Source organism: Danio aesculapii, chromosome 17 (assembly GCF_903798145.1).
Source record: "Danio aesculapii chromosome 17, fDanAes4.1, whole genome shotgun sequence".
Lineage (NCBI taxonomy): Eukaryota > Metazoa > Chordata > Actinopteri > Cypriniformes > Danionidae > Danio > Danio aesculapii.
The window spans coordinates 20,704,688-20,719,925 of NC_079451.1; the positions used below are offsets into that span (position 1 = coordinate 20,704,688).

The 15,238-nt window shown below is 36.6% G+C and overlaps 1 protein-coding gene across 2 annotated transcripts in view; it reads right to left on the reverse strand.

Moving 5' to 3' along the window:
• Positions 1 to 788: 788 nt before the first annotated feature.
• Positions 789 to 15,238, reverse strand: part of arhgap5 (Rho GTPase activating protein 5) — a 58,408-nt gene continuing 43,958 nt past the window's right edge. For both annotated transcript variants that reach the window (XM_056477154.1, XM_056477153.1), the window contains exons 4-7: positions 10,397 to 10,474; positions 7,953 to 8,084; positions 3,244 to 3,349; positions 789 to 2,655 (exon numbers count right to left, since the gene is read on the reverse strand). In XM_056477154.1, coding sequence (XP_056333129.1) covers positions 2,340 to 2,655; positions 3,244 to 3,349; positions 7,953 to 8,084; positions 10,397 to 10,474 — 632 coding nt within the window. In that variant the 3' untranslated portion in view covers positions 789 to 2,339. The remainder of the gene's footprint in view (positions 2,656 to 3,243; positions 3,350 to 7,952; positions 8,085 to 10,396; positions 10,475 to 15,238) is intronic.

Below are 15,238 nucleotides of genomic sequence, written 5' to 3' on the forward strand. Positions count from 1 at the left end.
ATGTTAGTGGACAGCCAAGTGTCACTCACTGATAAATCATTGAGAGAAAAATTGACAATTGGAAAACTGCCTTGCCCCTTTTCATCCTTTATCAGTGGTGCTTTAATTTTCATTGCTTTATTTGTAATGAATAATTGCAGGTGAGCATAGAAGTCTTTATTAACAATTAAACATTAGTTATTTTAGCCAGTAATTTGGCAAGTATATAGTATTTTCTCTGGTGCTTCTTGGCACTATGCTCTATGAGACACATGCAGTTAAAGTTAGAATTATTAGCCCCCCTGAATTATTAGCCCCTCTGTTTATTTTTCCCCAATTTCTGTTTGATGGAGAGCTGATTTTTTTTTTTCAACACAATTCTGAACATAATAGTTTTAATAACTCATTTCTAATAACTGATTTCTTTTATCTTTGCCATGATGACAGTAAATAATATTTTACTAAATATTTTAAAACATTAACAAAGAAATTCTCATTTTAGTACATGACAAAAAAAACTAAGCCTGTTATGATCACATTTAATCCTACATTTTGGGTTCCTAAAGTAAAAATGGCATTCATTTCAGCATATCCGAGAATGAATAAATAAATAACTGTGATAAACATTTGAGGCAGGTCAGATGTTGTGAGCTCTTAAGCTTAAAAAAAAAAAAGATTAAGTGCGATGCAGAATCCTGCAAATCTGGCAACCCTGATTGCAAGGAGACATTTTAAACAAACCTAACCACTGTTAGCGTCTTTACATAATGTGCCGACACGCACGACTAAAAAAAAACATCAGGCAAACATCATTTGTCAAAATCATTTATTTACTATAATACATAGCAGATGATGTTAAAATATTTAGTTTGTACATCATATGAGGCAGTCATATGAACATAATGTTGCTCTTTTTTTAAACTACTCTAAATGGGATCCTAGCAGCTGCACACTTACCCTATTGAGCCCTTTCCTCCGTTTTAGTGAGTCAATTGAGATAAATCTTGTCATTTTTTTGTTCCCATCACATACAAACTCCGGCATCACAACTAAAACCTCTCCGAGTTGTGCTGTATTCCACACGAAGACTGCAAGCTTTCTAAACAGCATCTGTTACTGTGGAACAAAATTCAGTACCATCTAATTAAAAAAACAAACAAACAAAAAAAAAAAAGAAATCAAAAGAAGTTGTATTCATATAGGGAATTAAGTACAGTCAATGGATCTAACCCCAAATTTTAATACATCATACCACAAAGAAATCTGATTATAGGTTTTACAAGATTATACAGAGCTCCAGTACCCCGTGATTTGTTTCATCAGCCATTCAATGATGCTGACGTTTATATATATTTATATATATTGTATATATAGAGATATTTATATTTTCCTATTTTAGGGAAACAATTAAAGCCAAAATATGATATTAAAAGTCGAACTATGGCATGACAAACAAACAAATATAACAATTTTACCCCAGTTTAATGTTCCCTCAAACAAGTTAGATTAAAAAAAAAAATTATAATCTAAAAGTCGTTCATGAAAAAAAAAAAACATTTAAGCATTTACGCTTTTCCTCTGCGTTTACTCTTTCAGTTATTACAAGTGGCAAAGAACATGCAAATTCAGTCCAAGAAATTAATCGACAACCATAAAACTTTCAAAGGTGGTCTGCAGAACGAGACAAACGAACATGAAACGAGATGGAGAAAACCGGGCATCTTCTGAAGCCTGGATCTCTGAGATGTGCCAAACGGTTGCAGTGGGCCTGTTTCCCTTTCTGTGGTTTCCAGAGTACGAGGGGCTCCCGGTTCAACATCTGTAGGACAAAGTGCATCCTATGCAGGCGCCCCTGATTTTATAAACTCATATTAGTCCAATCCCAAACTCCTTGGGATACCACCACCCTAACGACGGCTGCTGTCTTTAAGATAAAAATATCCAAAAAAGTAGACCATTCGTCCATTGGAAATTAAAACGGGGACAAACACAAGCCAAAAAAAAGGGGGAGGGGGCACATTTTGCCATCATGGCAAGCTGTGCATGTGTGTGTATTGATTGACTTCATTGTCTTTTGAAACAAAACAAAAAAATTATAAATATATCTTATGTTTTTGATGTTTATCACATTTACTGTCAAATTTACATTGACATTTTCATTACGATTTGATTTTACAGTTTTTATTCACTCATTCAGTCAGGCCGGGTCACAAAATAAAATGGTGGTGGGGGAAAATGTTTCATATTTTTCTTTGTACAAAAAAAAGTTTCACTTCTTATTTTTCGAGGCTTGCGCACACACATACACTCACACACACTTGAACAAGCATTTTGCAATCAGCCAAATGTGACGAGGAGGTCTATATGAGGGGTTCGGGGGGCAGCGGGTGCTGGATCTGCTGTGGTTGGAGGGGTGGCGGGAGCTGCAGGGCCAGCAGGGACTCCAGGCCGTGGCCGTGGGGTGGAGGTGTGCCCTCAGCGCTGGACGGTTCGGTCATGTCTCCGCCATAGAAGAAATACTGGCACTGCTGGATGAAGCTCTCGATGACCGACTGGTTGAGTTTGGTGGTGGACAGCGTGTCCTTGTTCTCGAAATCAGGCCTCATGAGCGTCGGCCAGAAACAGATGGAGAGATTGTCGGCGGTCATCAATGTGGTCTTGCTATGCTGACTAACCCTGGTGGAGGAAGAACATAAACAAACATTCATTTACAATTGAGGTGTTTCGCCAGTATACATTTAGATCCTTTTTCTGCAGAATCAGTAATTATATATATATATAAAAAATACAACAATTACACTTTGATTTTCATAACATATTCATATAAATAAAGCTAACTGGAATTAATTATTTAATTCATACACATTTACTACTAAAATTCCAGGATTTTCAAATGCATGTTCAAATTTATTACAGCATCTCGTAAAACACGCAACAATCTATTTAGTTTCAATTTACATTTATATCTATGTAAAACTGATTTAGATAATTCTTACACCGCACTAGTAATGTGAGAGTATGTGATTGGCCAAGGACAGAATAGAAGTTAAGACGACTAACTATATTCAAGAATACAGATATTTGTTTTCCATGACTTCTCCGAAACTTTGTGGGTTTTTCTGTTTTTTCAAAACTTTTCCAGGCCTGGAAAATGGCATGTCAAAATTCCATGACTTTTCCAGGTTTTTCATGACCGTATAAACCCTGTAACAGGTAAAATTAAATTTAAATGTTTTACTAGAGAGCAGGAAACCAAAGCTTTACCTGTTGAGGTGAGTGATGACATATTTGAAAACTTCATAATTCACAGGAGGAAATTTTCTGACGATTTCCTTCAGCACCTGCAGTCTCTCGTAATGGTCTACAATTTCTGTTGACAGACACATTTAATAAATTCATCAGACAGAGAACTGAGAAATCTCCATTTATGCATATTTTCCTGATGATACAAGTTCTTCCTGTATTCTTTTCTTTTGTAATAAAAACTAAATAAAAAACAGACCAGATTTCAGTGTAATTTGTTATATGTGAAAGAGTGACATAATATCTTTGCTAGGGACAGACTATGCATCAGTTTCACACCAGTTATCAGATATTTGTACATAATCAATTCTCATACTTTTATTTACAATTACATAACCTTATTCAGAATTAAAGTTAATCTTTATAAATAATAACAATTTATTAAAACAGTGTTGGGCAACACAGTGGCGCAGTCGGTAGCACAATCGCCTCACAGCAAGAAGGTTGCTGGTTCAAGCCCCGACTGGGTCAGTTGGCAATTCTGCGTGAAATTTGCATGTTCTCCCCGTGTTGGCGTGGGTTTCCTCCGGGTTCTTCGGTTTCCCCCACGAGTCCAAAAACACGTGATACAGGTGAATTGGGTGGGCTAAATTGTCTGTAGAGTGTGTGAATGAGAGTGTATGGATGGGATGGCATCCACTGTGTAAAACATATGCTGGATAAGTTGAATGTTGATTCTGCTGTGGCGACCCATGATTAATAAAGGGACTATGCCGAAAAAAAAAGAATGAATTAATAAACTGTGTTAAATATAATTTTAAGCAATATAAAAATGGAAATCCTTTTAGGTTTTCAAAATCCTTTCAAAACACAAAAGGGCAAAATAATTAATGTGCAAAAAAATTAAGTCAGTGCTTATTAAATGGTTGATGGATTTAAGATCATCTGTATTTAGTTGGCGCAGATAACCTAGTGGTTAGTGTGCAGACACTACAGTGCTGTGGGCATTCTAACTTCAAATCACGGCTTGTAGACTTTTCCTGACATTATCTACAATTATCATATCTTCAAAAATGTGGAAAACCATAAATACTCCACAGAAGAGTTTGAAGAGAATTAAGAGCTTAAAATAATTGTGTGTTCAATATTTGCTTTAATATTTCGGGTGTCTTTCTTTTGAAAAGATATTCAAAATGTGAACATTTGTGCAGTGCACATGAATAATCAATAACAATAATAACTCAGCATTTTATTTAAAGTAGTTCTTTAAAAACTTTGCACAACACTGCTCTGATTTCTCAATGTTTTTTCTATGTAATATCCATTTTTCTTACATCTTTCACAGCATCACATGCATAAAATATTATTCGACTGCCTTTTTTCTTGCAAAAACATTGCGTGAACCGCCCGTTTAGAACCGCAGCATATTATTCCGTTACAGTACTTTATAAAGCATATTCGAATAGAAGACGTGTTAATTTTTTCATTGCTATCGTTTGTCAATTCTAACATCTGTTTTAAAATAACTGTGATTCCTCCATTTAAAACATGACAAATTAAAGGAAAATACTACACTGGAAAAAAAAAACTACTCAACAAGGACTGAACATATAAAACTAGTTGGCACAAAACGAACACTTTCAACAGAAAGACAAATAAAAAAATTTGCATTCGTCTAATAAAATAAAGAGCTGTACGATGTATAAGATGCTATGAGCTACAACTGCCAAGTCGAGGACTTGAGGGAAGGTAAAAGATAAAGCTGAATATCAGCACGTACATAGAGAACAGAATCCCGGCACTTAAATGTCATTTATCTACAACTGTGTGGATGAGAAGTAATGAGGAGGACATCACAAGGGACCATGGATTAGATTCACACTCGGAAGCATCAAACGGAAATGCAGATGCATTTAAATGACTTCTCAGCTACCTTGGGCTGGGATTAGAATGTGTGGTGATGGGATTAATATTGAACGTAGTTGAAAGCAGAAACCGGCTAGGATAGAAAAAAGAAAAACTTGAGTTGTAGGCTGTTAAAGCGGTGAAGTAACACGAGCAGGTCTGGACTCGATCTTATAGTTGTTGAAGACACGCTTCCTGTCTTTCCTGTAGTCTGCGCTTCATGTTATGGATGAATGCTGTATCACTAAAGCTGCCTTATTTTACCTCGACACGCTACCACACACCTGCTGCATGTGAAGGAATAATAAGAGGCTGAGGCTACAACTTGAGCCTGAAGTACACTTAGTTTGTTTTAGGTTATGCAATAGAATGCGTACAGGGCATGTGATGTCAATTTCTGACGTAAACTAACTGAACTAGCCTGATGGCCAAAAAAATGGATTATTATTAAGTGTGTGCGTGTGTAATGTAATATAATGTAATGTAATATAATGTATATTTATATAGTGCATTTATCATGTATGGGCATACACCCAAAGCGCTTCACAATCATGAGGGGGAAGGGGCTCTCCACACGATTCCAAGACTATTTTAGATAGGGCTGCGCAATATATCGTTTGAGCATCGATATCGCAATGTGTGCAGTCACAATAGCCACATCGCAAGACATGCAATGTTGAGTTAGGATAATAGATGACCAGAAACCACAGGACACTGCAGAACTGAACCATAATAGAGTGAAAGTTTATCTGTGTTTAAGGCCTGTGACTATGTGAGCATTTTAAGAGGGTTTAAAGCATTTTAGTAGTGCATAAAGCCTTTTTTTATTGAATTACTTATGATGACTTATGACGAAGACTATGCAGTGTTATTTTACATTTGATCATTCAATTTCTGTACCTGAATATTGTTAGACTCTCTCCAAAAAAGCCATAAAACACGGTTTATTTTACTTTAATATTTGCTCCATTGTATTTATTTACGTAGTTTGTTTATTATATATCTATAATAAATTACATTAAAAAGATATTTATAATTCCCTCACCTACAAAATCATCCCAATCAATCTGAAGCAATTACATTGCAAATAAAGCTACTTAAGTCATCTGGTGAAATTGTATTGATAATCGCAATATAAAATCGCAGTGAAAAAAAATATTGCAATGTAACATTTTTTCAATAGCATGCAGCCCTAATTTTAGACTACTAGTACAAGACTACTGCAACTATTTTAAATGGGGACAAAATAGTGAGTGCTCAGGTTTGAATCCATGTCCAGTTCTGTATGTATAGCCTAACTGAAATAGAGTTTTTTTAATATACAAAAGTTTACACCAAATATGATTTTACTATTTTAAAGAAAGTAATACACTATAAATGAATCCCAAAAAAAAAATGAATCAATGTTGTACATTCTACCTTTGTTTAACTTATAAGTATAAGTTATTTTAAACCTGGCATGGGTATCTTTGACTACATAAACCCATGAACCGATCCGTTACCTTTTTTTAAAATGAAATGTATAGTTATACATTTTAGCTTTGCTTAAATGCAAACCAGAAATCAAGTCTTCTTCAGCAAAGAAGAAATGAAAATGCACTAGCAGTGTTGCCGACTGGACCAAAAAGCCAGAAAAACAGAGACATGTCTCATATGCCATGCTGCAGCATTGTGCATGAATGTCCTCAGTCGGCCAGAGGGCCTTCACAGAACGCTCATCTCAATTTCTCAATCGTTCCGATTAAATCGATTTCTATTTTCTATTTTTCTATTCTCGAATTTGTGTAGCTTTAAGCTTATTAGGCAACTATGGCTCAGTATAGTAAATGCTGCTCTGAGCACGCATGCTGGAGGTTTACTAGAACCTGCCCTTGAAAATGGCTCATCCTGCCAAATACAATGGTTTTACAAAGGCTAGCTAACAAAAAGATGACCAATAGCACCCTAACTGTGCGATTACACTGTTAGATAAGGGGCGCGGCGCGGCACGGCACACCACATCTTCGTCGATGTGGGGCCGTCGAGGAGAGTTGAAATCAAGTCAACTTTATGATAATGAGCAATGACATGGTTTAGCGGCAAGAAATCGGAATGTTGAAGTCCACCGCTTCAGAGGAGTCAAGAGATCACAGTCCTGTGAACTTTGGTTCCGACCACAGTTGTTCTCAAGGATTTGATTATTATGGTCGCCGGATTTCCAACTACTTACAATGTTTTCTTACAGGGAAAAGTAACTGGCGAGTTGATGTGCATTCATGTTTTTTTCTCAAAAAAGCAGGAATCTCATGTTAACTATAGCGACAGTTAAAAACAGTATTGCTGCTTTAGAATATTTCAGACATATGGACACTTATTGGATAAGTGGAGCAAAGCCACTGCACAAACAACAACTTGATCTTCCACAGTTAAATGAGTTTGACAAAAAGTGTGCAACATTTTCACGCTAGATAATGTTTTTATGTGGGAATCTAACAGATTTGCTGATATATTGCAACGACGACCGCTTTAAATACGAGATCAATGTAGCAAATTTTGACACTCTCGCTGCCTTCGGTGTGAACATACAGTAAGTGTCGTCTGAAAATGTCACCTAATTTCAACATTCTGCAAAAATAATTTGGGTGTAAACAAAAATCATGTCAGTAGCTTAAATCAGTCTGTGTACAAACATGCCTTTACATTTCAGAAAATAATACAATTCAAAAGGTCAAGTGTGTCATTTCTGAGTCACTACAGTCAACAACCAGAATAGCAAAAAATCTGTTGTCGCAGACCTTAGCCGACAGTGGAAGTGCAGGAGAATGTGAATGAGTAGATTTACTCACTGGCTGCTTCCACGAGCTCTGGGTGAAGAGAGTACGGTATGAGTGGGTCCGGGAGATCGGCAAAGAAGGCCTTCAGAGCCCCAGCCACGGCATTCACAGCCACATCCATCACTATCAGGTCAATACTGTGGTCTGAGGGAGGAAGGAAAAGAGTGAGAGCTTGTGTGAGCATCCAACTTGCCTTTGTCAGTGTTGGTAAAGCCACTAAAACAGATTTAACAGGCAGAATGGAAGGAAACTATGGAAAAAAGGAAAATAAAGAGAGGCTATGAGAGCCGGGTTTTAAGGTGAAATGACAGCTGTCAGACTAGATCTCTCCACAAAGGCACAGAACGAACACAAGAGAAAAGAAAAAGCACCCGATTCACAGTAATGCAGGGATGGAGAGGAGAAAAGGAGAGGGAGACTAATGGCTCCTGGCCAGCGGGCAGGCTGATGCCTACAGTGGCTCTTTTGGGCTAACGATGGCTCACTGAGTGAATAATCTGGTCACTCAGCTGAAGATTTTTCCACAGCTCAGCAGTTAGAGATGACTAGTGTTTGATTTAAAAGATGGACGAAAACAAGACTAGATTTCACCATAAACCTTTATACTTAAATAGCCAGTGGTGTGCTGGAGAAATTGAAGTTATGAAAAAAAAAAATATATTGCAAAAAGATCAAAATGCTGAAAAGGTTTTGGGGCTTTTGATGAGCATTGCTATTTTTTTTCTTATTTTTATAGTTTTGGAGATGTTTTTTACTCAAATGTTACATAATGTCCTATAAGCTGCTTTTGCACAGATGCCAGATTTCATTTTTTATGAATAATCATGTCATTCGGTGCCTGTCCATCATATTCCAAATAAAAAGAAAACCTTAAATTAGATTAGATTAAGCAAAAGATCAAATTCTCTGCATTTTCCAAGAGAGTCATGGCTATTTAATATATAAAGCATGTTTCATTGAATTCACAGCAGTAATAACTACACTGTGATATGAAATGTTTCCATGAAATAAAATGACTGATTTTGCTCATACTGCCCACTGCAAGCTTGTAACTGCCTCGATATATCATCAGCGTAGTGACAATTTAATTCTGAGCTTTAAATCAAGAATGTAACTGATGGCTTTCATGTGTCACAGGGAGATTTAAGCTAAAAATGTCCTGCATAAGCTAATAACTAGTGCGAATCACAGCTTGATGGAGGCCTGTAGGCAGCAAGCCAGTCAGAAGCCACAAATGTTAAGTTTGTTTTTACAGGAATGGTCCATTTACAGTGTGAAAGATCATAATCGTGTATTTCAGGGCCTGTTTCTCGTCATTCATGCTGTTGAAAGCTGAAGCGCTGACCCCTTAAGTCTTGATAGTTAGAGGATAAGGAGCTGGAAATTATAAGAAAATGTTACATGCTCACTGGCCACTTTATTAGGTACATTTAAACTGTTTAATCACCCATTCAATCATATACCTAACTCAACCGATCGCATGGCAACAACTCAATCATTTAAGCCGTGCTCACGCTGCACTTTTCGCCCCATAGACTTCCATTCATACACATGCAAATGCGACAGACCAGAAATGCAAGCTCATGCAGCAAGTTTTGCAGTTCGCTGTGTTGGAAAGCTCAAGCTTGTGTTTGCGTGAGACCAATTGAAGATCAAAACATGACCTTTTTGTACAAAAATTTTAAATATGGACCAATCATTGACTTTATTTAATGTCTAATTATCTTGTTTCATAGTGCCTTTTTTCATAGTGCCCTTTTTCATAGAGCCGTACGTCAGAATTTCGCACGCTCAAACTCTAGTATGACCGCAGTTTTAGGCATGTAGATGTGGTAAAGATCTCCAGAAGTTAAACCAAGCATCACAATGAGAGAAAAAAATTGATTTATGGAACTAATGAAACATGCTACACTTGTTTGTGAGAGACAGGCTGCTTGAAATATCACAGAAAGTCCTGATACACTGGAATTTCACGCACAACCTTCTCTGACATTAACAGAAAACGGTCCATATAAAGGCGGGAAATATCCAGTGAGCCATTATGTAGGTAAAAATGGCTTGTTAACTTAAAAATAAGTAAAAATAAGCTGGCACTAGCTAATAAAGTAGCTAGTATACTTAATATTTCATAGACTGTACTAAATAATTTTATTGCACATTAAACCACATCACAACATGCTCTAAAGAAGAAGTCTGTTTCTCTCAAGTGTTTTTGTTGAACACTGCTGAGCAGATAGTCCTAATAGAACCCTAATGAATGTGGAAGATAAGATTTCCACCCAGTGCGTGAGGTGGAGAAATCAAATGCACAAATTAACCCTTCAGACTAGAGTTTATCAGGGCCTCCTTCTATCTGATTTGTGAATTACTTTTTAACTTGTCCTAGCAGCATGCTATCAAAAGCTTGCAAATAAAGCTTAATTTCCCACAGAGCCCGGTTATAAATCAGTACGTACCCTGGTCGAATTGTTTCTGAATATTGTCTTGATCCGTCTTGTTTCCACACACTCGATAAAGGCCCTCTGTGGTGAGACCTGCAAATTAAGAGCGACACTTCATTAAAATCAATCCCGCAAAGGTTATGTGACAAAACCTCAGAGGAACAAAGCAGTCAGTGTTCTAAAAAACACTTTCATCATTCTCTTAAAAGGATGCACAAATGAATGACACAAGATTCAGTTCCAGTTTCTTATTAAATATGAAGTGAATACAAATGAAGAAACCCAGCAGAATGTACAGTATGTGGTAAATAAATCACAAACCAGGGTAGACCAAGTGCACTTTTTCAACAGAAATGTTTTCAGTGGTAGTTCCACTCAGATGTAAAACCTTTTCATTCATTAAGTCATTAAAAATCGTTAATAAAATAAAAAGCAGTGGTAGAAAAAAAGACCCTGGTATACAGATCTAAATGATTGATTCAAAATATAGTAATAACATATGCTGGACAAAAAAGTCAACAGGATGGAAGATAGAGATAGACACCATGATTGAAGATTTTTGTTTTGTTGATGTGCCTGTGTGTGTGTTGTGGGCTCCGTGATAAAGGAAATGGAATGTTGATGCAGAAGTTGTGTGTCTGAAAGAGCAAAAAGAAAAGCTAAGGGACGAAATCACCCATGACAACTGTTTGAGGATTAAAAACAAACACAACGTTGCAGATATTAGTTTTCTGTACATGTATGTCTTCTAAAATACTGTATTTGTGCTTCATGAGGCATATTTGGGCCAATCAACATGAACACCGGTAGTCCTTATAGTGCTGACTTAAATAAAGGGTTTCCAGATCCAGATTCAAGTACTTGTAACGACTTATTAAAGAACCATTAATTTCAAATCATCACCTTTGTAATTCATACACCAGCATACAGCATATACAAGTACACCCCTCACAAATCTATCTTTTAATTTCATATTTTTAATAGGAAGCTTTACAATATTATATTTGTGCATATACATTAGATTAGTCAGTAATGAAGCCAAATCTGGAGCTCATCTAACAAAATAAATTACGATAACGGTCCAAAACCTAGTACACCCAATGTTATACAGTATGTTATAGAAAAATATTAAATACAAACTTTCAACTAAATTTTTGCTTCTCTTGATAAACAAGAGGAAAAATCAAGAGAAACTAAAACAAGGTTGTATTTTTTTTATATTTAGCTTGAACTGAATTGTATTATCTTTCCATTTCTAAACATGTTTGCTGACTAAAATATCATTTTAATAAATATATCTGTTTACTAACTTTGTTTTGTTTTAATGCACCAAAATACATTGCCTATATTCACTGAGGAATGGATAAAAATATTTATTTTCAAAATCAGGTGTACTCAATGCTTAGCACTGTATGTAGCACCATGACAGTCCATACTATACTTAACATTTTACTAATGCTTAATACATACATTAAAAATGTCAGAGTAATTTGACCAAATTTAGACTTAAACAGTCATGCTCAAAAAAACTTTTTATGAAATGTGTTGAATTCAATACTGATAACCAAATGCGGTTTCTGAAAGATTTAAATTTAAGATTTTTAAATCAAGAATTTCTGTTCTTTCAATATGTTTTTGACAGCAGCACAGTACAATTGTTAAAATAACACCATACACAAAAATAATTTTTAATTCAAGCACCATCAAGGACCTATGTTCAATTGTTCAAATTCAACTACTTTCATGAAGCATAGTAAAATAATAAAAAAATACTATTAAAGTGTGCACACTATTATTACACTGCTCTCTGGAATACTTGATTGTGATCACAATATTTCAAGGTGTGTTATTTTCAGATAACAACTGGTAAAACCAATCGCACAGGTATTACTATATAGTATATACATTAGAGATAGTATCTCTGGGCGCCTTCAAAAGTCCATGGGCCCTGAGAATCATCCTAACTTTCCCCTTCCTTATTAGTGCCCTAGGTAGGTAGTAAGGAACGTTAGTGAATAATATTCATATTTATTTGTGCTTATCTTCCACAACCATCTTGCAACTGAATAATAGTAAGAAGTAGGTTAGTGTAGGTTGCAGGTAAATTCTCTTACACCATTCTAGGACCTAGTGATGAATCGTTCTTGAATGATTCACTCATTTTGAGTAACTCCAGAATGATGAATCCTCTCAAGGATTGATTTGTTCATTCGCACATTTGTGCAGGTGGAGTAGAAGATTACTTCCTTTTACAAGTCTTCTATAAGGTTTGAGTTCACGTGAAAAGACAGAAGCCAATCATTTGTAATCAGAGCCGGAAATAGATTTGATGAAGTCCTCAGGTTTGAGTCATCTCTCTTTACATGCTGTCACGTGATAAACAAATGACTCAAAAAGCCGAAGACTCGAAAGGTGAACTAATTGTGGTTCCTTTCGGCTCAGACTGTGTGCATTGGTTAATCTTATATGAGACTGTCTGTGTGATGTAAACGAACGACTTTAACGATTTTAAAACCTGTCAGAAGTGAGCTGACCTAATCATACACATTTTTTATAGCATTCTAGTTATGACTTGTTTGTAGTGTGATCAACATTTGGGCTAGTTGTAGAGGAGTTTGGAAGCAACTCATAACAATTTAATAATATTTTGGTAAATTAAATGAAATGACTCGACAAAGGATTCGTTCATCTTACCGAACGAGACTCAAATGTCCAAGTCAGTAAAATGATTCAAACTTCCCATCACTACTAGGAACTATTAAACAATCCTCAAGCGCAAAAGTCTCCACTGACTAGCTCTATTTGTGCTGCTTTGTTGTTCTAAGCACAAACACGTATAGTTCTGTATCTATTTGAGTACTTGATACCTTCTGAAGCACCTATACGGATGTGCACGTCTATCACCTGTAACTGCCTGCCAAAACTGTACATGTTTTGTCAAATCTGTGGAAATGCTGTCATCACAGAGGTGCTAATCTTCCACAGAAGCCCAAATATTACCGACAGGGGAAAAGCACTCCAATATATACAGGCTTCCCACATCACAGAACAGCTCTTTTCCTACAATCTTTGCTCAAATATTTAAAATCATGCACTCAAGCCAGTAAACTGGGCCACTTCAGATGGATGAGTGGACATACGAGCTGATCTCACCACCAGAAAAAGTAGGCCAGAAATTCAGATAATGCAGCAGAATTCAACTCACACTTCCCCCTTCCCTGACAGATAATGCAGTGTGTATCTCTTTATTTTCATTACGTCTAATCTACTGAAGCCCGTTTATCAAGCTAAAGATAGCTCTGTGAAGCCGTGACCTTGCGCAGCTCTGCGGTGCTCTAGAGCGCTGATGCAAAAACACAGGGCTCCCACAGTCACTCTTAAAGCCTTGTGGGCTGCTAACTGCTACAAGTCAAAACCGCTGTGCATTCTTGAGATGCTCCCACATGTCAGAGCCGTTGCCTCCTCCAGAGAGGTGGGAGGGTACACAGAGACGCCTGCCTCTTTACTATGAGGAAGCAGCAGGTGAGTAGTGACGAATGCAGCCTGTTTTACTGCTTGGGTGCATCACCTGTTTCTCACAAACAGGTCATAATAATGTTGCTCTTGGAAAAGTTCCAGACATGAGGCTTTTGGAAATCTCTGCTGGAAGCATTTGACAAAAATCTTTTTGCTGGAATGGGTGGCAACACCACTTGAAATGCTGAAACAATCACTTTTTTGTGCTGCGTTCACACACCTGGCATTAAGATGCATTTTGGTTGATTGGATCACAAGTAGTTGAAGGAGACACATTCTTGTTTACACAATACCAGGTGTAAATAGGGTCAAAGAGCAACTGAAGACACACCACTTCCAGAAACTTAAACCAAAGCCTTGCTAAACCCGTAGACTGTAAAAGATTTTGACGTAGTGTCCGTGATGTCACCCATAGGTTTCTGAAGAATGCAAAATAAGCTACAAGTAGGCATGGCCAACCTTCGCCATTTTGTTCGTGCGTCATCGCACTAACCGGGGGATACCAATCAAAAGCAAAGAGGTGGAGCGTGTTCAGAGCTACAGACGCCTGCTAGGTTTTTGCTTAGACAGGCTTCTCTCTCTCTATATATATATACATATATACATACACACACATATATGCATACACATACATATATACATACATACACACACACATACACATATATATATATATATATATATATATATATATATATATATATATATATATATATATATATATATATACATATATACATATACATACACATATATATATATATATATATATATATTAGATATATATATATATATATATTAGGGGTGGGCGATATGACCTAAAATTAATATCACGGTATTTTTCATCTTTTGAACGGTGACGGCATAATATCACGGTATTACTTTCAATAGCAAAATAATATACATCTCAAGGAAGAACGGACAAAAGAAAGTCTCACTTCTATGGCTCTTTAAAAGTTTTGGTTTGGTTCATTGTAAATGCTCAGTCTCGTTATGAGCTGATCTTCATTTCTCTGTGTTGGTGGAATAAAGCAGGGGAGTCAGCCGCACCAATTTATGAGCAGACAGAGCAGGATTCTCATGATGACCACCGGCGCAATACCGCTCTTTGTTATGAGCTGTAGTTTCAGTGTAAACTTAGTAAAGACGAGTTTCTTTGGCGATGATGTGTACAGTATTAGACTTTATATTTAGCGGACATTTGCGCTGAACACGCGGTGAATGCAACGCATCGAGATTCGGGCACCTTCTCCGAAAACACTCGATTGATCTCAGCTGGCGGATCAACATTTACCTCATGTCATGATCGCTGTCATCTGCGCCATTATTATTATTATTATA